Consider the following 25,475-nt stretch of genomic DNA (forward strand, 5'->3'; position numbering starts at 1 on the left):
AATTGGCAAGTTGCCTTGTTAGACATGTAAATGTTTTAGGCATTTTTATTTCTCAAACATTTCATTTAAGATAAAACTGTTTGCAGGTTTTACCCTCAACACCCTGCACACTTGGTGAGAAATTAAACTGTAAAGCTTAAGGCAAAAGCAGCTGCGGAAAATGTCTCCCCCTCTGATAAATAATGCATGACCACTTGACAATCACCTTTCAAACAATGGATTTTCCAAAATTAATTATCAAGATGGCATAGGGGCCATGTGCTTGTTTGCTTTCACATTAATCACACATGGAAAGCTGCAGTTTTTAATCAGTTAATAAATATATGAATTGATTGTGCGCAAATCTGGTCCCTACATCTGGTCACGAAACTTACAATACCAATATGCATTCCCTTTAAGCTGTCAGTCAATCATCTATTGCATTAAAAAAATTAATTGTCCTGCAGAGTTAACAACCAGAATACTAGTAAAAAAAAGTAATATATATATATATATATATTATAAATGTTTTGGGATTAAGAAAGTATAGAGTATCTATTTACTCAACTCAATAGAATAGACTAAATCTCAATAGGAACTGAAGAGCAACTTTTGTATTATTTAAGTGAGTCTGCAATGCCCCCTAGTGTTATTTGAAAAACTTACACCCATCCAGAAGGTCTCTCATACATATTAGTGTTAAGAGTGTCTGCTACATTTGTTAAATTATTAATAGAACATTTAAAAGGCAGATATGATTCAAGCCTTCATGATCTTGTGGTAAGCATGCTATAACAGACAAAAACTGCCTGCAAAGCAGAGTGTTTACTTGGTGCAATTTAATACATGCATGAATTTTTGTGATTTTGATTTTTTTTTTAACACTTAAAGTTATTGCTAATTACAGGAAATGAATGATTACTTCTAACAATATTTGTTGCATGTGTGTTGTAATTGCAGAGTTTAAACAAAGTACTAAAAATGTGCATGTACTACAAATTAGCTCCTGCGATCTGCGCAGCCTCGGTGAGGACTTCCCCAGCCCGTTGTTTGTATTCCAGTGACAACTCCTTTGCCCTCCTCGCTTCCTTAATGTTCTCCTCCAAGTTCTCCAGCAGTCTTCCTTCTTCCTGATAAGTTCCTGCTTGTCCCTTCACTTGCTCCACCATCTGATCCTTGCTACGGAGCAGCCAACCTATCATCTCCTGAAGCGCGGTACCCTTTGAGATGGTGGCCTTGGCGCCCTCAGATGTGCCCTTGAGTTCATCCTGAGCTAAATGCAGATGTGGAGGCACAGGGTCCTCTTCACTTTCCTCCTCTGATCCCACAGGAATCACGTTGAGGGAGAAGTCATAGCCCGTAATCTTTAGGGAGACCCTATGCTTGGCCTCTGAAAGTGAAAATAGGTAGACATTGACCCAAGGAAAGAAAAACATGGACATAATCCAGAACCTTTAGAGGGAGCTCTAAGTGTCTTATTACCATGCTCGTCTCTGATCTTCTCCACACACTCGGCCAAAGCCAGGCTATCATCACGGTTGCAGCCATAGGTCTGTCGCAGATTTCTAATGTGTCGCACCATGCCTTCATAGCGCTCCTGCTGTTCATTGAATGTCTCAGCCATGTCTGAAAACCTTTGGTCCAACTCTGACACACCCATCCGCTTCATCACTAGCCTGCCAATCCGCTTGACAGTCATTGTATCTAGGGGTGAGAAAAAATAGTCTCACACAAAAGGCACAAAAAAAAGAAACATAAAAGAGAAAATTGCTCAAATTTGTCCAAAATTGTTTGCATTGGAAGGGCACAGGTTTAAGAGATAGACAATCAAAATGTCTGATTGTACAATGTGATGATGTACCACTTTGTGCTGGCCTGGTCTGCCTGGCTGATGCAGGTCCATCCAGATCAGGTGGTCTGGGCTGCAGGAGAGGCTGCCTCTGAAATATAAAGTTGTTTTCTTCACATAGATTTTTTTAACAAGCACAAAGCACAAAGAAGGCTTATAGGCATGTTACTACTTTTTTTTATAAACACAGTGTGTAAGTATTCATATTGTTTTAACTCAAACAAAGAATAATATTTCATTTGGTTCATACTTGACTTGTCAAAAACTTTTTATAGCCAAGGTTGCTTTTGCATTATGTTACAGATTGTATTTGTGACAGAAAAAAAAGTGAAATTAACTTGGCTGATTGTTTTTGTTGGCTAAGACTCAATGAAAAATAATACGCGTCTGCTGTGGAAATGTCTACAGTCAATATTCTAAGCGAATATAGGCTACTTCTACTAGGCCTAATACTAATGTCTCATAATCTCACTGAAGCATAGGAAAGATCAACTTTCTCGCCTGAATCCACTTCATTTTATTTTCAACATTTACATAGGCTACAAATAAACAATGTAATAACACACATACCTCGTCGTTGGAGTAATCATCTGAAAAGCAGCAACAGCAGAGAAAACGGAGCATTTTCAGCTCGAGTGTCCCTCAGCTTGTTTTCAGGTCAATTACTCCTGACAATGAATCTGAATGTAGTTCGCATTCCACATGACGTCAACGTCATGTGCCTGCTGATAAACTTTTCTTCCTGTTTTTATTATCTGGACTACTGCGCAGATATGGACGCAGCGCAGACAGGTGAGCCTACAGGTAAGTTGAAGCAGCGAAGTATACGGCGCTATTGCAAAACGCTTAAATTAAATTATACAGTATTTTTTTTTCTTATTCAATAGTAGTCGCATTCCAATTGGTGAAATGATTGTGAAAAGTTATTGTTATTAACAGTCACAATTATTGGCGCTATCCACGAACTGTAGCAGCAAGCCCTAATCAGTTTCACAATCCTGCAGGTTAACCTGTAATTCACCAGTGCGTCGATAGAGGGCGAAGGCAAGTCTCTTTAACCAGTGGGAAATCTGCAGAAGAAGACGAAAAATCCCAGCGAGCTTCTAGCATACAAAATACTGAACTTTAGCACGTCTCAAAACAATCTGAACACCTGATAGCAATTTTATCGCAATGTGTGTCTTAAAGACTTTCTAAGAAGAAGCTGTTCTCAAACCAGCTGCTTCTAAACCCACACGGCTGTCTGCTAGCAGGCAAACCATCACTGGCTTACCAACCACAAAGAGACAGCAGCTGCACACTGCTGGCACTGCTGCTAGAAGTGTTTGTAGTGTGTAGTGTAACTCAACTTCTCATTTAATTTTAAGTTATTCAGGCTGACATGACGGGGGTGGCCACTCAGGAAAAGGCGTCAAGCTCAAAGAAGAAGAGTGAGAGGAAGTGTGCCACTAAAGAGGAGTACAGACAGCTGTCCAGCATCATGGGAGTCATGAACAACCTGAGGAAACAGGTGTGTGTGTGTGTGTGTGTGTGTGTGTGTGTGTGTGTGTGTGTGTGTGTGTGTGTGTGTGTGTGTGTGTGTGTGTGTGTGTGTGTGTGTGTGTGTGTGTGTGTGTGTGTGTGTGTGTGTGTGTGTGTGTGTGTGTGTGTGTGTGTGTGTGTGTGTGTGTGTGTGTGTGTGTGTGTGTGTGTGTGTGTGTCTGTCTGTCTGTCTGTCTGTCTGAGAGTGTATAAATGTAACAGGACGTGGCATGAGGGGCATTTACTGTACAAGTGTGTTCCTTCACTGTTTGTGATACTTTGAAAATGTGTTGTGTGTCTGTTTTCAGGGTACCCTCTGTGATGTGACCCTGGTGGTCCAGGGAAAACACTTCCCTGCCCACAGAGTTGTGTTAGCTGCTGCCAGCCACTTCTTCAGCCTCATGTTTACGAGTAAGTGTGCAAACACACATCTTAGACAGGACATATATACTTGATATTTGCAAAGACAATAAAAATTCTCCCTGTTGTCATGGGAGAAGTGTGAATTAAAAGACTATAATCATTTGGGAGTTCACAGTTGCACAGATGTGTTGCACAAAAGCCTTTGAATAAGTACACACTCTCCAAAAAACATTGATTTTACTGCAAGCACAAAGCGCTGGGTCCTATACAGGTTTAAAAATATTGAGGATGCACTGATGTATTGGTTGGACATCGTTATTGGCCCATGATGGCCTTGTTAGCTAACACTGGCCCAAAAATGTGACATGGTCTATACCAGAAGCTGATGTGCATCTGTTGTGTTACATCATTTTAATGATCACAATGTCCGGTATAACTGCATATTCAGAGAAGAGGTTTATTAATGGACTCGGCGAACAGCTAAATAGTTACTATAAACGTTGGTATCAGTGTTGTCGATGATTTTCACTATCGGTGCATCTCTAGGATAGGATAGTACTTTATTGATCCCCAGAGGGGAAATTCGGGCGTTACAGCAGCACAGACAAGAAAGCTCAAATACACATTAAACAGAATAGATAAGATAAACAAAAATAAAATTAAAAATAAAAACGGGGTATATACAGTACAAAATGAATGTTGAAGTTAACTGGGGGGAATTGAGAATTGAGACAGTATTTGAAGAGAATGACAAGATAAAGTGACAAGTGATGATTAAAGTGACTTGGTATGATAAATAAATAGCAGCAAGTAATGTAAACAGCAGAGAAGAGAGGCAGTGTTGTACCACAGTAATGCAGAGTGCAGTTATATAATATAATGTAGTATAATATAGTGCAATATGAAAAATATAGTGTAATATAATGAAATGTTATATAATATAGACTAGTATAATAATATAATAAAAAATATATAGAATGTACAGTATATATGTATATATATATAGACCTAAGTAATAATAATAATACAATAATACAATGATAATAATGAAGCAGGTCATGTGGGTAGTGTTTATTGAGATCATTGAGCTGCTGATTGAATTCTAATGATTGTTATCAAACTAAATAATGTTACATGGGATCTTATGTTATTAACTATGCTGTGTAACTGTTGTAGAGCAGAACACGTATTTAATTTTGCCAAACATTGTTTGTGTATGTTCATCTACAAACTCTACATCTCTTCTTTTAGCCAGAATGATGGAGTCAATGTCACATGAGGTGGAGCTCAGGAGTGCTGAGCCTGAGATCATTGAGCTGCTGATTGAATTCATCTACACAGCTCGGTAAGAAATCTTGTTTAAAAGTAAGAGTCATCATTATGTGGGATACAATTTCAGCTTAAAATGAATGAATAAGATCTGCGTATCAATGTTGCTTAAAAAAGTAGCTTTACTTTACCAATACCCTCCTCCTCTATCACTGTTCCCTTTACCGGATGTCTCCAGAAGCTGTATTAAATGGTAAAAATGTGTGTGCTAGGATTTCAGTGAACAGCAGTAACGTCCAGTCGTTGCTGGATGCAGCCAACCAGTACCAGATTGAGCCTGTGAAGAAAATGTGTGCCGAGTTCCTCAAAGGACAAATTGATGCAACAAACTGCCTTGGTAAAAATACAAATAAAGTCAAGGTTAAGCCTTATCTCACCATGTGCTACTCCATGATGTGTGCCCACCAGTCACTCAACTCATAAGACTAACTGCTCCTTGTCCTGTTGTGCTGCAGGTATTTCTGCCCTGGCAGACTGTATGGACTGTCCAGAGCTGAAGGCAGCAGCAGAGGACTTCTTCCAGCTTCATTTCACTGAGGTCTACAAACTGGATGAGTTCCTGCAGCTGGACGTCACACAGCTCACACATCTGCTGCACCAGGACACACTCACTGTCCGTGCTGAGGCTCAGGTATATATTCTTTTGACTGAATGCTTAATTTATTTTATAATAACATCTTTCCTGAAATCTTGTAGTATGGGTTGAAAAAAGTATTGGAACATCTTTTACCAAATGGATGTAGTTTCATCACATCAGGACAAAGTTGAGTGAGGGCTTTGGGCTAAACAGGATCCCTCTTACAACATGTATGTCACCACATGTTGTGTTGTTGAATTTCAGATTTATGATGCAGCAGTGCGATGGCTAAAGTTCGACGTGTGCAACAGAAAACGGTACATGGTGGAGGTGTTGGGGTGTGTTCGATTCCCTCTTGTCTCCAAAACCTTCCTCTCTAAGACGGTGCAGGCTGAGCCGCTCATCCAGGACAATCCCCAGTGCCTCAAGATGGTCATCAGTGAGTAGAGACAGGAGCATGTACACCTAAACCATCATTTACAAATGGATATAATAAAACTATCCCTCATTACACATTTTTATGAGGAGAGAATTTCAGTTTTTTTGCAGGGCTCCTGGAGATGTGAAACAGGAGTCACCACTACAGAAATACTGGTGTTAATCAATTACAATTTAATTTGTGATCTTCATTTACTTTACATTTTAAAAAGCATCTCATAGTGACGCTCAATCATACCTCTGTGATCAACGTTGATGTTACTTTTTTTTTTTAAACTTTATAGTCTGCTAAGTTGACGTGAGCCCAAACACATACAGAACAAAATGTAGTCAGACGTTGAATCTTGTTCCCAGGTGGGATGCGATACCACCTGCTGTCTCTGGAGGACCGAGAGGATCTGGGAGAGAACAGCCGACCACGACGCAAGAAGCACGACTACCGCATCGCTCTGTTCGGAGGCTCCCAGCCTCAGTCCTGTCGATACTTCAACCCCAAGGTACCACACCACACATTTCCATCTCATTCTGTCCACAAGTAAAGATATAAATGTATTCTTGTTTCCTTGTAAAGTATTAAGATATTACAGAAACAAACATCATAGATATAGTTATATGTAGGTAAGTCTGTTGAAATCGTCAGTGTATATGCTTAAGTAAGAGTTTTGTTTTTCATGCAGGACTCTAGCTGGACAGACATCCGCTGCCCCTTTGAGAAGCGCCGTGACGCGTCCGCCGTCTTCTGGGACAATGTGGTCTACATTCTGGGCGGCTCGCAGCTCTTTCCCATCAAGCGCATGGACTGTTACAATGTCCTGAAGGACAGCTGGTACTCCAAGCTGGGCCCGCCCACACCTCGAGACAGCCTGGCTGCATGCGCCGCACAGGGAAAGATCTACACTTCGGGGGGGTCTGAAGTGGGTGAGTTTGGAAAATTAGCCAAAATTATACTGATGAGCGTGGGGGGTGGTGGGGGTGGGGAATCCAATCTGGAAGCATTTATCATGCTGTTCTGTTCTGTTCATGTGTGTCTGCAGGCAGCTCTGCCCTCGCTCTTTTCGAATGCTACGACACAAGGACGGAATCGTGGCAGGTGAAGAGCAGCATGCTGATGGCTCGCTGCAGCCACGGATCAGTGGCAGCAAATGGGCTCATCTATGTGTGTGGAGGAACGGTGGGCAACAACGTGTCAGGCAGGGTGCTCAACAACTTTGAGGTTTACGACCCCAGCACATCACAGTGAGTTATAAACACATATAGCAGGGCTTGGCAGCTTTGATGAGAGCCACATTAATTCTATCCTTAATACTAGAAGTAGCATACTGTCAATCAGCCGATAATGATTACTTAAAGTTCGTAAAAAGGACAATATACAGAGCTTTCATCAATCGTGTTGGGAGATTTCAATATTGAATGAAGTTATGCTGCTGTGCCTCGTGCAAAAATAAAAAGTATTTTGTTTTTGATGATCAGTGGGACTGCTCCAGAGGTTATAACATCAGTAAGTACTTCAAACAGTGACCTGTGTGTGTGTACAGTGAGAACTAGAGGACAATGGGAGGAAAGAATTGAATATGCCAATACGAGTTAGGCCTAATAAATAGCAACGGGCGAAACCTTGCTCTTAAAGGGAACGAGAGCTGACATGGTGATTGATTTGACCCGTGTATCCCCGCCCCGCCCCCTTTATGAGATTAAAAGACCTTTACCAGACAAATAGGTCATGGAATTACAGGGAGATGGTCAAGATTAAAGTCAGCACTCTACTTCCAAATGTTTTTACTGAAGAGTTCATAGGAACAATAGCGGTATCTCACATGATGCTGTTGTTGTTGCACTGCTACAGATGTGAGTTTACACTCTAGTCACACTTTGTTTGTGTCTCTGTCCTCAGATGGAGGGAGTTGTGTGGGATGAGAGAGGCCAGGAAGAACCACGGGCTTGCGGTGGTCAACAACAGGATCTATGCTGTTGGAGGGCAGGGGGCACTGGGTACAAAAACAAATATATCCTAATATCCCCATTACATATATAAACAGAATAGCCCTGTTAAAATACAAACATGTTTTTTGTGGCCATTATTCTTTTTAGGTGGACTGGACTCTGTGGAGTACTACGACATTGCTACCAACGAGTGGCGTCCCGCTGCCCCAATGCCATGGCGAGGTGTAACAGTGAAGTGCGCAGCGGTCGGTGATGTCATCTATGTGCTGGAGGGGTTCCAAGCTGTGGGGCGGCTCGGACACGTGCTGGAGTATCATACCGAGACTGACAGGTTGGTTTCTCAAATAAACATTACTAAAATATAACAATGAAACTAATAACTAAAGGTTTTTGATGTTTTGAACGTGAATTTAACAGACATGGCCACATGCAAGGGAACATACATGATTTTGATTTACGTCCAAGAAAGTGTGAAGATCCAGCTTTGATTAAAGGAATTGCAGCCGGTGCCTTCAGAAGAGAGCACATCAGACCGTCTAAACATGTTTGAAGAGTGTGACACATGACTGATCAGCTGATTCCGACTGCCAATGCATGTACAGAATTGCTGCAATTATGTAATTCCCCGGAGCGCCTTCTGAATCAGTTTTCTTCTGTGTGTCCAGGTGGGTGACTTGCAGCAAAGTGAGGGCGTTTCCGGTCACCTGCTGCCTGATCTGTGTGGTCGACACTTGTGGAGTGAACGAAGACGAGGACATGGACCTCATTGAGTCTCAGTCGCACCCCGCAACCTCTACATCTAAATCGGCCTCGTCATAATCTTCATCTTACAACAAGAGGGGAGTTCAGCGTTCTTAAAGTTGTGTCATTTGCTCTCGTCGGTTGTGAAAACTTGACATATTACTTCTGTATATACTTTGCTACTTTCAAATATGTCCTGCAGTCACATTTATTTTCCACTTTTGTGCCAGAATTGAAGTCGTATTGTTGATGTGCCAGAGGGAAGCTTTCCACTAATGTATGTTTAAGGCGACAGAAAGACTTCTGATCAAAGACTGTTGTTCAATTGGATCCTCGGTTTTGCTTCAGAAAAAAGATCCTGAGATGGATTAAAGGTGAATAAATGCAGTCTCCGAATTTATTGTATTTGATTTTTTGCACCTTACTCTATGTTGTGTTTTTTGTAGCATGTGAAATACGAACTGTTAGATTAGTATTTGGGGAATAAATAACTATATTTAAAATGTTGAATTCCTTGATTTTTTTTATTGTACAAAAGAAGTAAGCTTGAGCATCAAATTCATAAGTATTAAGGCAATATAGTAAAGAAATAAAAGACATCTTTTATGGGTTATAAAAGTGACAGCTGCCAGACGATGTTTTGGTCAACAGATGATTAAATTAAACATTGGTATATAAACTAATTCAATGTTGAAAAAAGCTGTCCGGTTGAAAACAGTGGTGTCAATTACAGTCACATTACCCTGGATAAAAGCTGCATAAATCTGTTAAAAATATAGCAAGAGTGTGCTTTGGGAGCACTGCCCTAACACGTATTGGCAGAAAATATTACTGATAAGTGTTAAATTAGTGCAATAAAACTATAAAGAAGCTCTATGACAACCATTTGGAAGTGCAGTTCTTCTCTTGATAATGACATTTCATTTCATTCCCTGAGTGTTTTTTTAATCAAACACTGGAATATCCTTCATGATTTGGCCCCGTAGCGAGCTCATTTCTCTCTGCAATACACATCAATCATCTTCAATCATCATCAAACTCTTCCTCGCTCATCAGGAGAGCAAACCTGTTGTTTATCTCCTCAGCCCCTCTCCCTCCTCCTCCTCCTCCTCCTCCTCTCGCTCCTCTACCACCTCTACCACCTCCCCCTCTTCCTCTCCTTCCACGACCTCTGCCTCTCCTCCTCGCTGCTCCTGCTGCTGAAGAGGGATGGTTTTTGGAGCTGCAGTTCTTTACAGCGACCAGCAGACACAGGTAGAGTTGTCTGGACAAATGACCTCCGGCTAGGAGGGATTCAGGAGCTTGGCCACCTTTCAGGGGCCGGAGGAGGCCGTGCAACAAGGTGCCACTGAACAACCTGAGGCATACAGACAAAGAGAGGGAGGGAGGCAGCCTCATTACAAAAAAAATACAGTGCATCTCATTTCACATAATTTATATCCATCCATCCATTATCTATACAGCTTTTCCTGTTCAGGGTCATGAGGGGCTGGAGGCGATTCCAGCTGTCATTGGGGGGGAGAGTCGGGGTACACCCTGAATTGCTCGCCAGTCAATCACAGGGCTGACATATAGAGACAGACAACCAGCCACACTCACATTCACACCTACGGGGAGTTTAGAGTCATCAGCTGATCTAACGAGCATGTCTTTGGATTGTGGGAGGAAGCCAGAGTGCCCAGAGTACTCCACACAAAGAGGCTCCTGTCCCACAGGGATTCGAACCAGGAACCTCCGCGCTGCAGCGTCACCACTGCACCACTGTACACATTGACTTTTTTTTTTTTTTTTTTTTTACACATAATTAACAATTAAGATATTCACTGACATGTGCCCAGCTCAATATGAAAAGATATGACATATACCATAACATAATAAACTACATGATTGTCACATAAGAGAAATGTGTCTTGAACCCCAGTGCTGCACATATCTTATATTGCTGTTGCAGGTTCTTTTAAATGTTGTTACTTTAGCACACATGAAATAAATAGATCAATTCTTATTCTCATTGGCTGGAAATATAAACTCTTTCTCATCTCTCCCTTTTCATGTCCTTACCATGCTAAGTGGGGTTCAGGCAATGGCAGGAGTAATAGCTGATTGAGACACAGTGCACTCCAGAGGCAGGCCTGCCATTGGCTGAAACTGTGAGCAGCTCCCACATCTAGGCCCCGTCTTTCCCCCGGCCTCACACGCTGTCGATCCAGACCCGCCCCCACATTGCACTCTGCGGTCCAGTTCAGCTGTTGGACTGTGATGAAAACCAGAAGAAACAGCTTTAAGGTTGCTTGCTTGTCAGTGCTTCATATGCGACGACAGAAAAGATACGACACAACTTACTGGCATGTTGATGGTAGGTAGCTTCAGCCTGGGTGTTCCAGGACAGCTCTCCATACACCAAGCCCAGCAACAGAGCATGGAGCTGGGGCTGTGAGGGTGTTGGTGTGGCCTCGCGCAGCCAGAAGCTGGTCACTGCTACAGCCAGCCACAGGTGGAGAGGAACGGGAGCCAGGGCAAACTCCTGTGTGCCCAAAACTTTTAAAAGGATGTCAAGACGCACTGCTGTAGGAGCCTGAAGAAAAAGAAGGTCGAACATGAGGGAAATTAATAAACTAAGATGGGCTATGTGTGTACTTTCAATGCCAAAAAAATTGTTGCTACAAAAATAATTAATTACATTTTTTGTCATAATTACCTGGCTTAGTTTTTCCAGGCTTATGGGGGTCTTGGTCAGATTTACCTCTACTTGTTGTTTCTTCAAGTTTAGTTCAAAACGGTCATACTCCTCCACCAAAACCGGGCATCCAGGACTCTGAGACTGGACAGCTGCTTCTCCTACACCATGCTGACCCCTACCTCTACCAACCTGATCACTCCCCCTTCCCCTTCCCCCTCGACCTCTACCACCTCCCCTACCCTGGCTGATATTTCCCTGTCCACTTACGTCCCCTGCTTGTACATCTTGCAGTAATATCCCATACACAGCCTGGCGTATGGCTTTGGCACAGCAGTGGCTGCTTGCTTGCTTGCTGTTTTCCACCTGTGGTATGAGAAGGACCCTGTGCATCACCAGAACATCCAGCGCCATGGGGGGCAACATACCCTGTGCTGCAGCCAGCGACAGACACTCTGGAAGTCGTGGAAGCCCGGAGGTCTGCCCTCCAGAGAACCAGCGAGCCAGCGAGCTTTGCGGGGTGACATAATATTCCTGCATTCCTTCCCACAGAAGCGAACTGAGCCCTCCTTCCTGTCCTCCTTTGCCCCTATTGCCTCCATTTCTACTGTCCTCCCCCATTAGCCTGCTTACTTCCCCCAGGGCCTCCGCTGGGCTTGAAAACGAGGAAAGCCAGATGAGGATGCCCTCAATGCGGGAAGTGGGTGCCCTGCCTTTACCACCTCGCCCAAATGCACTCACATTTAACATAGCGAGGAGAGTTTCAACATCTTTTGGAGCACCATAATCATTACCGGTCAGGACTGCACATAAAGGTAGCAGCTCCTTGTTCAATCCCCCAAACAAGCGACACAGCCCATTAGTGGTGTAGCGCCGAGCGGAGATGTAGCAATGAGAGGCTTTGCCGTTAAGGTGGGTCCACTGAAAAGAAGTGAGTGGCAGGTAACCCCCTAAGGTGGAAGAAAGTACAAGAAATGTTTGCAACACAACTGCAAAATGAATCTATATTTGCTTGTTAGGCATAATAGGATGAGTCTTGTTTCTACCCACACCTGGCAGATCAAAGATGTAAAAATCACTGTCATTGGTCAGAACTGGACAGTTCCACTGGTGAGCCAAACATGCAATTTCCCAGTCAGCCTCAGCCGGACACTGGACCACGGGGATTCCTCTCTGCATGAGGACCTGAATGAAGACAGACCTTGCGAGGATGGGGAGAACAGAGCCATTTCTGCCACGGGAGAGATTGTCAGCCTCCCTGATCTTGGACTGCAGACGCTGACGCAGAGTTGGGAACTTCTTATCACTGGGGTCAATCCCTTATAATCACAAAGAAATTGACAGAAATTGAATGGTTTTTTTTTTGTGTTATAGACAAACATGAACTTTTCTGAACTGACTAGGGACTTTAAGAGGTACTAATTGCTTTTCCACTATCGATACCAGGGTCTAAGTTGGGTTTCCCAAACTAAATAATTTGCATAGTAAATATAAGCATCTTTACCTCCATCCAGTACCACGTACGGCTGGATGTTACAGGCTGCCAGTGCAGACAGGAACTGGGTAAGAAGGCAAGCAAAAGCATCATAGTCTCCTCCATGCTGCTGGTCCAAACCGTGGGTGAAGTAAAGGCGGAAATACAGACTGCAGCCGTCAATAACGAGGCGACTGTCTCGGAACTTCACATCTTGGAGGAAGTGTCTGTTTCCCTCCACGTAGGTGGTCAGACCCTGGACACCCATAAGAGCTCAGGGCCTGAATAAACATGAAGTGGAGGTTAAAGAGTTACTCACAGGCGGTGCTGCTGCTTCAGTGCCAAGACAGAATAGTTTATAGAGGCTGTGTTGAGTCTGACTTTTTGTAGTTACAGAAAGGGGCGATGATGATAACAAACTAGATGCCACTGCTAAGCAGACATGAAGCTTGACAGAAGTTTCGATATCCTAGCATTTATTGCCAGTTGTACATCACCAAAGCAAAACAGTCCATATAAACGGAGAGCGAGTAATTCCGCTAGATAATTAAATATGTTCTCAAACCATTATTGCAAAGATAATTCATATTAAAAGCATGAATTATGGTTCATCTTACTAACCAACGTCAATTCACTTCACTTCACTTTTCATGACTTGCTCAGTTACTTCCTTGCAATACTCTTCAAAATAATAGTCCAATTTCTTTCTGAAGGGTTATATTCTCTTGCGCATTCAAACTTTTTAAGGTATTTTAAATCATGCTACTGAATCAAAATAGTTGTGGAATTTAAATAAAATTAAAAAAAAAACAACAGAAAATGATTGCCATCTAAAGATGAAATAATACAAAAGCATTATGTCGAAATGCACTGATCTCGCTACGTCTCGCGATAGAAAACGAGAACCAACAAGCTAGCGAGCGCGCTAGCCAGATTTGTTCCCCCCGTTAGTAAATAATCGTGTTTATTGATGGCCACAATGTCCGGAGGAACAAACCTCGGGATTTCAGGCACAAGCCACGCTTCCTCATTGACCTCTGCAAACCGGAAAAAAGACAGCAGTCCGTCCGCTAGGTTCTGGGAGAGTCCGGATACTTTAGCTCAGCTGGAGCTGGTGCGACAGTGGATCGGGAAGCACTACAAAAAGGTAGCTAGCTAGCTAACAAGCTAGCCGCCCCCCTGCTAGCAAGTCCTGTGACCAAGACTGTAAACAAATGATCATGATGGATAACGTTACATCTTCTGTGGCCTCTTTAGATTTAAATGAGTTTTAAGTTGTGCTATCTTGTAAAATAGCACACACTGAATGGCAAATACAACGATAATTTCGAGGTTAATCAAACCAAACACAACAACAATTACGCTGAAAACAATGTCTGTTAAATGACGTCACGTTGCATACAATTCTGAAATCAAACTATAATGTTCATTATCATCTCTAAATATGTGTGTCTTTCAGTATGTGCTGGTGGATGCTCCATCGTGTCAGGCTCTAGCTGCTGTGACCCTGCAGCTTCTCCAGTTTCAAGAAGAAGCCTTTGGCAGACAGGCTACCAGTCCTGTTCTCACTAAACTCCCTGTAGGTTGCTCTCCCTCTGTCTCGATATGATACTAACAGTACCTGGCATTTCTGAACACTACCTCAAAACAAAAATTCACACCAGACTGGTAATCATTCCTCTGCAGGCACAATGCTTCCAGGACCTGCGGCCAAGTGGAGGACTCTGCCACATCCTTGGCACTGCCCACAAGTTCAAGGCAGAGCAGGGCTGGTGAGTTGCAGGTCCATTATGCCTTCGCTGTTTGCAATCGTGTCCGTCCTTTCATTTCATTCCACTCGACTTCTCCTTCTTTCACAGGCGGAGGTTTGACTTGCAGAATCCATCAAGAACTGAGAGGAATGTTGAGATGTTTGGGGCTATTGAACGAGCGCTCATACAGGTGACAGAGCAACCTTTAAATACAAACACATCAGCCCACCAGGAACTCACCACTGATGATGAACGTGTTTTTGTTTTTTTTGTCTTTAGAACAATTGTATGTCCCACCCTGTGCTATATCTGGACCCTGCGCTGGACCAGGAGCTGGCTAGCAGACTTACGGATATTATCACCAAACACCAGGTAAAGTGCAATATGGAGGCAGAGGAACTGATAGATGAGAAGCTAGAAGTTCAGCGAGAGAGCGCTGACTGATTCCTTTCCGAGTACTACTGTGTCACGGTCTGTCCTTCCACAGGGTACACTCACTGAGGATCGAACACTCGCCAGTCACCACATCTACCCCTCCCCTGCTTCTAAAGATGAAGGTCAGTTACACACACTAATATGTCTTTAGATCTTTTAATATCTCTTGTCAGATATGTTTTTAACAAACCTTATTTTTTCAAGATGAATGGATGCGTCCTGTCATGCGGATAGACAAACATGTCTTAGTACACTGGGGCATGCACCCTGACAGGTAAAGCATAAGCTATCTCTCTCTCTCTCTCTCTCTCTCTCTCACACACACACACACATGCTCCTACACAAACAGACCACATAACTACTATTTTTCTTATCGCTTTCCCCCAGTTATGACAGTTGGCTGTCCTCCACTGATGTTGAAGGAGAGGTTGAGGAGCTGCCACATTCAAAGAAGCCTTGGAGGGTGAGTACAGTTACTTGAATTCAACACAAAATTATTTTATATATTATATTATATGTAATATTTCCTGCTTTCAAAGATGGTCTATTTTCTTGACCCACATCCTGTTTTCTTCAGAGTGCTGGTGGAAAGTCGCTGAGTGTCAAGGGGGCATTTAGCAGAAATTAAATGTATTTCCTCTAAGGTTACAAAAACTGAATATATGAGCTTTATAAGGTGGAAGCAAATAAAACCAAGTCCTATAACCTGTTTGATTAGTGTTCTTTCAACAACACATAAATCTGATCCCTCAGACCACGTTATGATATTTTGTCCTCGTTTTGGACACTGACAAGTTACATCATCATGCTCCACATCGATACTCAATTTGTGTTTTTGCTAAAGGTCCATGCTGGCTGGGTTTTCGACACGGATGTTTTCAACGAGTGGATGAATGAGGAGGACTACTGTGTGGATGAGAGGAATGTACCAATTATTCACCGCCGGCGCATTCATCTCAGAGATGAGCAGGTTTGTTTGACGTTTACTTTGAAATGAAACAGTGTTTTCAACCATTAGTACACAGATCTTAAATGTTGCTTATTCGGGCATCTATGAAACACTAGACTTTAATTTATATCTGTAATTTCTCACTCAATGACTCTCTGCACCCACGACTGTCTATAGCAGGACTCCAAATCCACTCCCTCCAAAAAGAGAAGACGCTCTCCGTCTCCTCCCCCCTCTGAGGGTAGGAAGAAAGGAAAGAAGGGGTGAGAGATAACAATTAAAGCAAACATCAAAGTATACTCATGGCTTGGCATTTCTAGTGTGCAGTATCAACGATGTCCTCTGCATGTGCACAGGAGAAGGCGTGGACAGCAGGAGGAAGAGCCAGAAGAGGATTTAACCAAAGATATGGAAGACCCTACCCCTGTTCCTAACATGGAAGAGGTTATCCTACCCAAGAATGGTAAAACCTTTGCAAAAACAGGGACTAAGACACTTTCACAAAAAAAGCATTTCTTCCCTTAACCTTGACTTTGTCGCCCGCTCTGGTAGTCAACCCGAAGAAGGACAGTGAGAACACTCCTGTTAAAGGAGGGACCATGGCTGACCTGGGTACGTTCACACGTGTTAAACTAATCTTGAAGCAGAATTATTGCATGTATTAAATGTATTTCTGTTTCAGTAATATAGAATAGAATTTAAGGTTGGCCTTTCATTCCTGTGTATGCAGCATTTACTCATTCTATGATTTTCTATCTTACAGATGACCAGGAGGATGACTTTCCAGGAAGGGTAAAACTACTGTTTGTTTTTTTTCTCAATCAAAATGTTTTCAGTCAATCAGAACATTTTTAAGTTCTAATTAGCGTCTTATTTTCATTGTCATTGAATGTACTCTGTGTCTTTCTATGTGTGTGAAGGATGACGAGGAGGGGAGAGGGGAGATATCTCGCCTGTCCGAGGCAGAGGAAAACATCCCAGAGCAAACCCATCATATCATAATACCAAGCTACACATCTTGGTTCAATAACAACAGGTAAATAAATACACAAAGGTAGAAGTTCATACAGCCACATGTCCTAACAAGTTGGGATGTCGTGTTGCATGTGAATAAAAACAGAAAAACAAAACATGAAAATAGCACAGAGGCAACACATCAAATGTTAGGACTGAGAAATATCATTGTTTTTTGGAGAAAATGATTTGCTTACTTTGCCAGCTACAGCTTTCCTCGTTTTCAAGCCCGGCGGAGGCCCTGGGGGAAGTAAGCAGGCTAATGGGGGAGGACAGTAGAGATGGAGGCAATAGGGGCAAAGGAGGACAGGAAGGAGGGCTCAGTTCGCTTCTGTGGGAAGGAATGCAGGAATATTATGTCACCCTGCTTACTATGCCAGCACCACGTTTCCAAAAGGTTGGGACAGACGCAACAGAAGTTAAACATTGGAAAAGTTGTGAAATGTTGAAAGTAAACACCTCTTTGAATATCTAACAACTAATGACATTAACTGGCAACTGGTTGGTAACATGATTGAGTATATGAGTATTGTTTGAGGCTTTTGTATTTTCTAATTAAGTACATTTCAGTGCAGGACTTACAGTGGTGGGAGGTTTTATGTTTAAAAAAAAAAAAAGTTTCTTAAAACACTCCAAGAGGCCTCACTTGTATACTTCTATAACCAGAATTTGTTCTGGGGGAAGTCCTCCCAGACCACCGTACATTCATTTTATTTGGTATACTGTCAGCTTCAAAACTTCTCTAGAGTTTTTATTTTTTTAAATGTCAAGAGTTTTCAGTCAAAAGAGTTGTTTCTGCTTGAATTCCTAAAATCATCCCATTCTGTATTATTCAAATTTACATTGATACACAACATCCAAACTTTTTAGGAAATGTGGTTGTATAAATCCCAAAGTCCAAACCTAACATTTTCTTCAGAATAACTTTGAAGCCGAACCAAGATAAAACTCTTTTCATTTATTGCAGCATTCACTCAACCGAGAAACGTGCGTTGCCTGAATTCTTCAACGGAAAGAACAAGTCCAAGTCTCCAGAAATGTGAGTACTGCAGACCTTCGGTGACCACCAGCTGATGGAGACATAGCCGTTAAAACATGATTCTTTCTTTACACTGCAGCTACCTGGCGTACCGTAACTTTATGATCGACACATACCGCCTGAACCCACAGGAATATCTCAGCTCTACGACCTGCAGGCGCAACCTCACAGGCGACGTCTGCGCTCTCATGAGGTATATTTTAGTGTGTGGGCGTTTGCTACGGCTCTATCTTGCTAAATGAAGTGTGCCATGTGGGTGTTGTGAATCATGAATATGTTAAGGAAATTAATCAAGGGAAGGAACATATTGTGTGTGGGGTGTTAAGTGTGTCTGCAGTGTTTATTTACACATTTCAATTTTGGACATCAAACATGTGAGTTAGTATAAAGACATATTTTGCGTCTCCAGGGTTCATGCTCTTTTGGAGCAGTGGGGTTTGATTAACTACCAGGTGGATGCAGAGAGCAGACCCCTCCCCATGGGTCCCCCACCCACACCTCATTTCAACGTTCTGGCAGACACGCCGTCTGGGCTGGCCCCCCTCCAACACAAACCCCTGCAGGTAAAACACACGAGCATGCAAACAGCTTTACACATGTGTTTGTGTCATGTGCAGTGCTGTCTGACACTTACTCCTCATCGTTTGCAGGTTTCCGCCTCGCAGCATATGTTATATTTCCCAGAGAAGATCAAAGAGAAGCCTTCAGACAGCCAGAACTTTGGTCTGCGCTCCGACATCTACACCAAGAAACACCCTAAGGTGCCGCACAGTAACACTACTAACATAAAATCTTCTCAAATTGCTTTAATCTTTTTTTTCCTCGCATTACATAATGTATGCTATTACCTATTTGTTTTACTAGTCTCTTTCTTGAATGAAGTTTGTTGAATTACTCTTCTCATTTCATGTGTCAGACTAAGATGAGTGCAGGAAGGGAATGGACAGAACAGGAGACACTGTTGCTATTAGAGGTAAGAAAATCATCAATATTTCACATGACTCAGAGCCCTCTACAAAAGGGAATAATGTATTTTCAATGTATCCAAATCTTCCACACAAGCCCTTCATTTTGGCGATGTATTCTTCTCAGCCTTTTTCGTCTTTCTCTTCCGCGTCTCTCTCAGGCTTTAGAGGTCTACCGAGACGACTGGAACAAAGTCTCAGAGCATGTGGGCTCCAGAACCCAGGACGAATGTATCCTCCACTTTCTCCGTCTGCCGATAGAAGACCCTTACCTGGAAGACACTTCTGCCTCCCTCGGCCCGCTGGCGTACCAGCCCGTGCCTTTCAGCCAATCAGAAAACCCCGTCATGAGCACCGTGGCCTTCCTTGCGTCTGTGGTCGACCCACGGGTGGCGTCATCTGCTGCTAAGGCTGCACTGGGTGAGCAGACGGAGGGAATAGCATGTATTTGTGTATAATGTAGGTTACAAAAGGCCATATGTGTTTCATGCGTGTATTGCTTCTTCATGTTTGTCTTTAGAGGAATTTTCCAGAACGCAGGAGGAGTCAGGGGATAAGATCCTCGGAATGTCCAACCAGCCCGAAAAAACTGGTAAGACTGTAACATATATGTAACATACAGTATAGGGTATACACCTATGTTTTAATGTATCCATTATTCTGTCTTTTCCTGTCACACAGATTTGATGGATGCAGAAAAAACAGACATAAACTCCTCCTCCCATCAGGTGAAAAGCAATTATAGATCTGAGACAGCCTCACCACATTGGCTGCTGAATGTAGTGGTCTTACCTTTGTTGTGTTTGTATGTATGAACATTTGGGTCTTGTTTCAGGTCCCCTTAAGGTCAGATGGGCTCAAGATGGAACCCAGAGGGGCCAAAGTTGAGGGAGTGAAAAGAGAAAATGCAGAAAATATACTTGGGGAGGAGAGAGACGGTATGTAAATATGTCCAGTGTTCAAGTGCTTATTTTGATGTGCTTAGTATCTGTTTGTAAATAAATATGGCTTTAATTCATCCGCAGATCTAGGAAGGGGGGATGACGAGGAGAGCATTGGGCGACGGGAGGCTGACGTGGACGAGGGGAGGGTGATGGAGCAGGATTTGGTGGAGGCCAGCGTTGTCACGGCAGCAGCAGCTGCTCTGGCCTCAGCTGCCACAAAGGCCAAGGTAAAGACCCGCCCCTCTGCTTCAAGACGCACCAATCACAGGAACAGGAACTGAATAAGGGTTTGCATTTTAAAAAGAGGCTTTTTCAGTTCTGCCAAAGGTTGCCTAGCAACCGAGACAGGCACCATCTTAGAGATCACCTGGCTTTGCACACAAGATGTAACATAAAAGATGTAACATGCAAGATGTACAGAATCTCTCTAAATGAACAGAAGGATTATCTGAGAAGGGTCATGCAAATATGTTTAGGTTCAAAATAAGTGATTAATCAAATCCCAGTGAGGTGTTTTTGCTTAGTTGTTGAAGCAATTTAGAGGAAGCAGCTCAGTTTACATCGTTTGTTTTTGACTATTATGTATCTAAGAGATGAGGCTTTATTACAATGACACTGGAACAACAATCTTGTCTGAAAAACATGCAGACCTGCAAGTGGTCAAAGATCAGTTTCCAGTGAAAACATCAAAAATAAAAAAAAACAATTAAAAATGGTAAGATGAGCTTAGTATGTAGACTGGATACAGAGGGGACAACAAGGAACATTCTTTGAAGTCTGTGAGCATAAACGTCCCCGAAAAAAAATTCCACTTCCATTTCAGAACAGATTAGAAATGCAACATTTTGACCTTTTAAACAGCAAGCTTTAGAAGTTGTGATCAAATACATCCATTCTCTTGAACACGTTTTATATTTAATATAAGTGCTTTCATCTGTCTATGTGTGTACTATTAGGAAAACTGAATTTTTCACCTACAATCATAGGCTTTCACTCTGAAAAAGAGAGTTCTAGTAATATTGCAAACCTTTGGCATTGTGAGCCTTTCAATGTTTAAGTGCAGAGAAGTTTCAGTTCGATAAATAATTGTTCCACCTCTTTTTTCTGATGATTGATTTGGTTGTTTGCTTCCTTTCAATCTTCTAATTTATTTTCTTCCTCCCTTACTGTCATGCTTGGTTATACCCAATTTATATTACCTTCCTCTCGCCTCTTATCGTCCCCTCTTCTTCTTCCTCAGTCTTTTCCTTCTTTTATCTTTAGCTCCACACCCCTTCTCCTTTCCCCTCCTTCATAACTGTCACATGCACTCACTACCCCATTCCTCTTTTATTTATGGTGTCTGTTTGCTTCTAACTTTTCTAACCTTTGTGTTTTTTTTTGTATTGGCAGCACTTGGCCGCTGTAGAAGAGAGAAAGGTCAAGTCCCTGGTGGCTTTGCTGGTGGAGACACAGATGAAGAAGCTTGAGATCAAGCTGAGGCACTTTGAGGAGCTGGAGACCATCATGGATCGTGAGAAGGAGGCTGTGAGTGGACATAACACACAGATTTGAATCGTCCAGATCAATCTTGAATTCTCTATTTTCCAATCCACAAATCTGAACTACGTGAATCATGCAAATCATTAGAGAAATAGAGAAAAAGGGGGGTTGGGTTAGAAGACATATTTTGTATAAAGTCAAGGAACTATATTAAGGTTTTTAATCTGCGCTACATAGCTGTATATTCAGGACATTGTTACATTGTATGTGCATACTGTCTGACGTCATTGCAGCAGCACAGCATCCTTTTCTCACAACTTACACCAATATTTTTTTGTTAAAATGTTAATGTAAAGACACAACATTGACATGCTTAAAAACCGGTCAGTGTCGTTAAGACTTTGTGTCTGTGTGTATGCATATCATGCAGCTGGAGCAGCAGCGGCAGCAGCTCCTGACAGAGAGACAGACTTTCCACACGGAGCAGCTGAAACAGGCAGAGATGAAGGTTCGCCAGCAAAAAGAGCAGCAGGCGCAGCCGGGATACACCGCGCAGCACCCAGGTTTGACCATACACACACACACACACACACACACACACAAACCAGGAATCACTATGCCAAAGACAAAATGACACACTACCAGGAGAACACTTTACACATTTTAAAATGCATAAAAATGCATCCAAAGTCATAAATTTGATCATTTAAATCTGCAATGTTTTAATACATTTTAACACTGCCTCATCCTTCAGGCCAGTCTGTGCCTAACAGGATGATGCCTGGGGGAGGAAACACCCAGGTGATGGCCCCTCGACATCCTGGAGCGCCCAATGGCATGTGTGAGTTTTCTTTCCTGAAGCTGTGAGATCAAAATATTGCTGTGCGCTACTAAGATTCCGATTCTCTCACCAATTATGGCAAATTAAAATCTTTTCTTACCGTTGCAGACCCGTCCTCGCAGCCAGACGGGACAGCTGCAGCTCAGCCGGGTCCCACAGCGTCCAGCCACAACTGAACTCACCAGAAAAACCACAAACACACAAAAATGTAACACTGGCATTAATGTTCAGTAGAGGCAACTGTTTATAAAGCTGTAGGTGTGTGACTGCTCAGTAGTCTTTTGTTTATAGACACACAAGCACACACACAGTCGATGTGTATTTGATCAATGGCTCAGTCTGTTTTATCTGTGAAATATTTGTGCTCTGATGTCAGAGTTGAGGAATCTGAAGATTAAACTCGGCTCATTAAAGTTGTTTTTCATGAAACTGGATGACTTGTTCTGTTTTTACTCAACAATGTGTGAATGTGTGTGTATAAAGGGTTTGACTTAAAGAAGCATTTCCTGAGTAACTGGCAGCTTTTCATTATCTTTACTGGTCAGGGTTGTATTCTTATTAGACCCTTAGTGTATTCAACATAAGTCTATTATTATTATTGTCTTTTCCTTGTTGACATTTTTATTGATTACAACTGTGTAATTAGCTGGTTTCAGTTCGATTGAGGTTATCAGTCACTGACTGACAGTTTTACATAAAGTTCATGCCTGGAATTTCCTTCAAGACCACAACTAACATACCAGTAATTAAGAAGAAGATAGAAGAAGATTTACTTTATTCATCCCTGTGAGGGGAAATTTCAGTTTTTACACTATGTACTCATGCAACACACACATAGGCTGAAGTATATACATACATGCACACAAACAGGATCATATGGACATGCACTAATGGAGAAATGTCAGAGTGAGTGATGTCACGTGAAAACTACGTTAAGGGAGCGACAACTAAGTGAATTTTAGCTCCACAACGTACACAGAATTCTATTTATCTCTGCTCTATTTTTTTTTACTTTTTATTTGCTTAACTTGCCTCACATTTAAGGCAACTTTCCACTTTTATCTTGTGTTACTAGTGTTTCTCAAGAAAGGTGACCAAATGGTGCACACCAACATTTGATTTAGAAGTGTGCTTGGTTGGAAATGTTTTTTTATAATTTAACAACGTTAAAGTCAAGTACATTGTTGTAATTTTTATTTGTGTTATTGTTTTTTTTGGATGATTTTGATTGTGCCGTGGCTTCCATCGCTCCTCTCAAGCCCCGCTGAAGCCCGCCGGGTTCCGTCCACGCAGTCCAGCGAAGCCCTGTTGGACTTGGACCCTGTCTCAAGCTAAGACCCCGGGGAGTTGAGTACTCCTAACATCTACATTTTTTACTTTCTTGCTTGTTGAGTTTTAGGGTACAGTTTTAATAGTGTGGGGTGGGAGCGAAGCGGCGTACCATAGCCTGTCGGGGGCAGCCGAGTGGTTTCTCCTTCGTGTGGCGATCACGTGTGCAGTTGTGTATTACAAAGGTGTGGTTTGTCAAAGTGCAATGTGCGATGCCTCCAGTAGAGGGTGGTAGCATGCCGTGTAGGGGATAATAGAGGAAGCCTTTTAAGATAAGAATACATCTTTATTGTCACTGTACAAGTACAACGAAATACTGTTGGAGCAAGCCTAACATCAGTAAATATACAAATACTAAACCCAAATATACAAAATATACATACTAATCCTAACCAATATACAGATTTATATTTTTTTTTTACAAGATAATACAGTTAAATATTACAAGTTAATATACAATAAAGTTTGAAAGGTGCTGAATGAATGTAAGCTTCTTGTCTCATCTTACACATTTAGTATATGTTGGGGGGTTATCTGCATCCCCCACTGCACAGCACAACGCTTCAACAATAAACTAAAGAGACAAAATGAGAACAGAAAGAAAATTCAGAGTTCAGTGTGGGTACACATTAGAAAAATGAAGACTAGGAAAAGCATATGACTCAAAACTGAGATTTCTGGATTCTTCAACATTTAAGGAAAACAGGAGCCAAAAGCCATTTCTGTGCACCAACTCAAGTTTGCATCAAAGCAATAATTGACAATACCAATCCAGCTGGCAGTATGCCTGGTTTAAGAAATATTACTTTATGTTGTCATTATTATCATAAAACATGTTAAAAAACACACAGATTTTTCTGTTTTTGATTGTTTGTTTATTACAGGGTTTTGACTTCATGGATGTGTTCCCAGTTTAATTAAAAGGAACAAACTTGACCATCAGATGGTCTTTTTTTTTCTGAAAACAAAAGGAAAATAAACGTATTAACCAACCTTGACACTGATAGAGAATAATGTTCTACATGCATGTAGTTTATTCCTTTTTAAAAGACAAAACAAGAACATTTGTTGAATGTATAAAATCTCACATACAAGCATGAAACTTTTTAAATTACTGCTCCCTGTATCACCATAAAACGTGTTAACCACATGAAATTCTCCACCTAACCTGCTCACCTGTAACTAATTTCCCGTATGACACAACCCAAACCAATTCACAAGCCTTTCAGCCTTGTAAAACCGCCGCTTTACTTTGCTTCATTTCTGTAAAGCTTTTGCCTCTTGAATGTTCCTTGTACTCCAACCGTGTACCAACCTGCATGTTTGTTGTTTCCACGTTTAAACTGCTCATACCTGTCTAGAAGCAATGTAGGCCTATGCTTAATAAATTTCATACGTCTGCCTATACCATCTGTGCTAGGGTCCTACCTTCATGCATGCACCATCATCTGAAAGAGTTAGACTTTAAGACTTTTAGACTTTATTGTCCCCATGGGGGAAATTCTTCTTCACAGCACTGTCTCTCACAGCACATACACAAAACACAGAGTACAAAACAATCAGAGTTAAACAACTATCAAGAGTTCCCACTCTGGCCTGTTCAGCAAGGCCTTTAGTTCTATGACAGCAGGGATCAGATTTTTCCCAAGGCGAGCCCTTCTGCACCTCAGTGCTCTGTACCTCCGTCCTGAGGGAAGTGGGCTGAGGTGGGTGTTCAGTGGATGTGTGATGTCCTGTTCTATAAAGGTTGCAATGCGTGCGATGGCTCTGTTGTTGAGTTCGGTTTTGGAGACCAATTATTCTAGCAGCTGTGGTCGTGATGCGTGTGAGTTTGGGC

At 42.1% G+C, this 25,475-nt stretch overlaps 4 protein-coding genes across 8 annotated transcripts; 2 read left to right on the plus strand and 2 right to left on the minus strand.

The window, feature by feature from the left end:
* Positions 1-29: 29 nt before the first annotated feature.
* On the minus strand, positions 30-2,554 carry si:ch73-345f18.3 (uncharacterized). The gene is made up of 4 exons (XM_020631748.3): positions 2,399-2,554; positions 1,841-1,919; positions 1,462-1,683; positions 30-1,369 (listed from the first exon to the last, which is right to left on the minus strand). The coding sequence occupies exons 1-4, from the start codon at positions 2,450-2,452 to the stop codon at positions 972-974; spliced, it is 753 nt and encodes a 250-aa protein (XP_020487404.1). The 5' UTR covers positions 2,453-2,554; the 3' UTR covers positions 30-971.
* klhl7 (kelch-like family member 7) lies at positions 2,503-9,248 on the plus strand. Its single transcript, XM_020631747.3, has 13 exons — positions 2,503-2,632; positions 3,196-3,338; positions 3,658-3,760; positions 4,964-5,057; positions 5,254-5,378; positions 5,497-5,672; positions 5,883-6,057; positions 6,411-6,553; positions 6,734-6,974; positions 7,091-7,292; positions 7,948-8,045; positions 8,145-8,328; positions 8,663-9,248. Exons 1-13 carry the CDS (start codon positions 2,503-2,505, stop codon positions 8,814-8,816), a joined length of 1,968 nt encoding a protein of 655 aa, XP_020487403.2. The 3' UTR covers positions 8,817-9,248.
* On the minus strand, positions 9,244-14,022 carry aste1b (asteroid homolog 1b). 3 transcript variants are annotated; one of them, XM_020631745.3, is made up of 7 exons: positions 13,887-14,022; positions 12,920-13,170; positions 12,468-12,734; positions 11,437-12,365; positions 11,082-11,313; positions 10,800-10,992; positions 9,244-10,095 (listed from the first exon to the last, which is right to left on the minus strand). In XM_020631745.3, exons 2-7 carry the CDS (start codon positions 13,155-13,157, stop codon positions 9,762-9,764), a joined length of 2,193 nt encoding a protein of 730 aa, XP_020487401.2. In that variant the 5' UTR covers positions 13,158-13,170; positions 13,887-14,022; the 3' UTR covers positions 9,244-9,761. The 3 variants fall into 3 exon arrangements, with proteins under 3 accessions (XP_020487401.2, XP_020487402.2, XP_065804388.1); XM_020631746.3 differs by lacking the exon at positions 13,887-14,022 and adding an exon at positions 13,511-13,663; XM_065948316.1 differs by having other exon boundaries at positions 9,956-10,095; positions 10,800-11,017.
* smarcc1b (SWI/SNF related, matrix associated, actin dependent regulator of chromatin, subfamily c, member 1b) lies at positions 13,780-22,743 on the plus strand. 3 transcript variants are annotated; one of them, XM_020631743.3, is made up of 28 exons: positions 13,782-14,036; positions 14,349-14,468; positions 14,576-14,661; positions 14,749-14,830; positions 14,920-15,012; positions 15,128-15,197; positions 15,280-15,349; positions 15,463-15,538; positions 15,920-16,045; positions 16,202-16,287; positions 16,381-16,487; positions 16,577-16,636; positions 16,788-16,816; positions 16,945-17,060; positions 18,006-18,077; positions 18,157-18,270; positions 18,487-18,640; positions 18,728-18,838; positions 18,994-19,050; positions 19,204-19,462; positions 19,563-19,634; positions 19,724-19,770; positions 19,878-19,980; positions 20,068-20,213; positions 21,379-21,513; positions 21,899-22,031; positions 22,223-22,309; positions 22,418-22,743. In XM_020631743.3, the coding sequence occupies exons 1-28, from the start codon at positions 13,860-13,862 to the stop codon at positions 22,483-22,485; spliced, it is 2,856 nt and encodes a 951-aa protein (XP_020487399.1). In that variant the 5' UTR covers positions 13,782-13,859; the 3' UTR covers positions 22,486-22,743. The 3 variants fall into 3 exon arrangements, with proteins under 3 accessions (XP_020487398.1, XP_020487399.1, XP_020487400.1); XM_020631744.3 differs by having other exon boundaries at positions 16,205-16,287; XM_020631742.3 differs by having other exon boundaries at positions 13,780-14,036; positions 16,205-16,287; positions 18,487-18,838.
* Positions 22,744-25,475: the final 2,732 nt, after the last annotated feature.

This window comes from Labrus bergylta, chromosome 19, assembly GCF_963930695.1.
Source record: "Labrus bergylta chromosome 19, fLabBer1.1, whole genome shotgun sequence".
Taxonomy (NCBI): Eukaryota; Metazoa; Chordata; class Actinopteri; order Labriformes; family Labridae; genus Labrus; species Labrus bergylta.

What these genes read in the sequence shown, in the direction of transcription:
- klhl7 (XM_020631747.3), top strand. Translation starts at nt 2,503, where the DNA reads ATGAATCTGAATGTAGTTCGCATTCCACATGACGTCAACGTCATGTGC. An exon ending in TGATGCAACAAACTGCCTTG is followed by an intron (nt 5,379 to 5,496) that starts GTAAAAATACAA and finishes GTTGTGCTGCAG; the next exon opens with GTATTTCTGCCCTGGCAGAC. An exon ending in TACGACCCCAGCACATCACA is followed by an intron (nt 7,293 to 7,947) that starts GTGAGTTATAAA and finishes CTCTGTCCTCAG; the next exon opens with ATGGAGGGAGTTGTGTGGGA.
- si:ch73-345f18.3 (XM_020631748.3), bottom strand. Translation starts at nt 2,452, where the DNA reads ATGCTCCGTTTTCTCTGCTGTTGCTGCTTTTCAGATGATTACTCCAAC. An exon ending in ATGATTACTCCAACGACGAG is followed by an intron (nt 1,920 to 2,398) that starts GTATGTGTGTTA and finishes TTTATATTTCAG; the next exon opens with AGGCAGCCTCTCCTGCAGCC. An exon ending in GAAGATCAGAGACGAGCATG is followed by an intron (nt 1,370 to 1,461) that starts GTAATAAGACAC and finishes TTTCACTTTCAG; the next exon opens with AGGCCAAGCATAGGGTCTCC.
- smarcc1b (XM_020631742.3), top strand. Translation starts at nt 13,860, where the DNA reads ATGGCCACAATGTCCGGAGGAACAAACCTCGGGATTTCAGGCACAAGC. An exon ending in TTGAACGAGCGCTCATACAG is followed by an intron (nt 14,831 to 14,919) that starts GTGACAGAGCAA and finishes TTTTGTCTTTAG; the next exon opens with AACAATTGTATGTCCCACCC. An exon ending in CCCTGCTTCTAAAGATGAAG is followed by an intron (nt 15,198 to 15,279) that starts GTCAGTTACACA and finishes TATTTTTTCAAG; the next exon opens with ATGAATGGATGCGTCCTGTC.
- aste1b (XM_020631745.3), bottom strand. Translation starts at nt 13,157, where the DNA reads ATGGGTGTCCAGGGTCTGACCACCTACGTGGAGGGAAACAGACACTTC. An exon ending in GTACGTGGTACTGGATGGAG is followed by an intron (nt 12,735 to 12,919) that starts GTAAAGATGCTT and finishes TGTGATTATAAG; the next exon opens with GGATTGACCCCAGTGATAAG. An exon ending in CCTGAACCCCACTTAGCATG is followed by an intron (nt 10,096 to 10,799) that starts GTAAGGACATGA and finishes TGTATGCCTCAG; the next exon opens with GTTGTTCAGTGGCACCTTGT.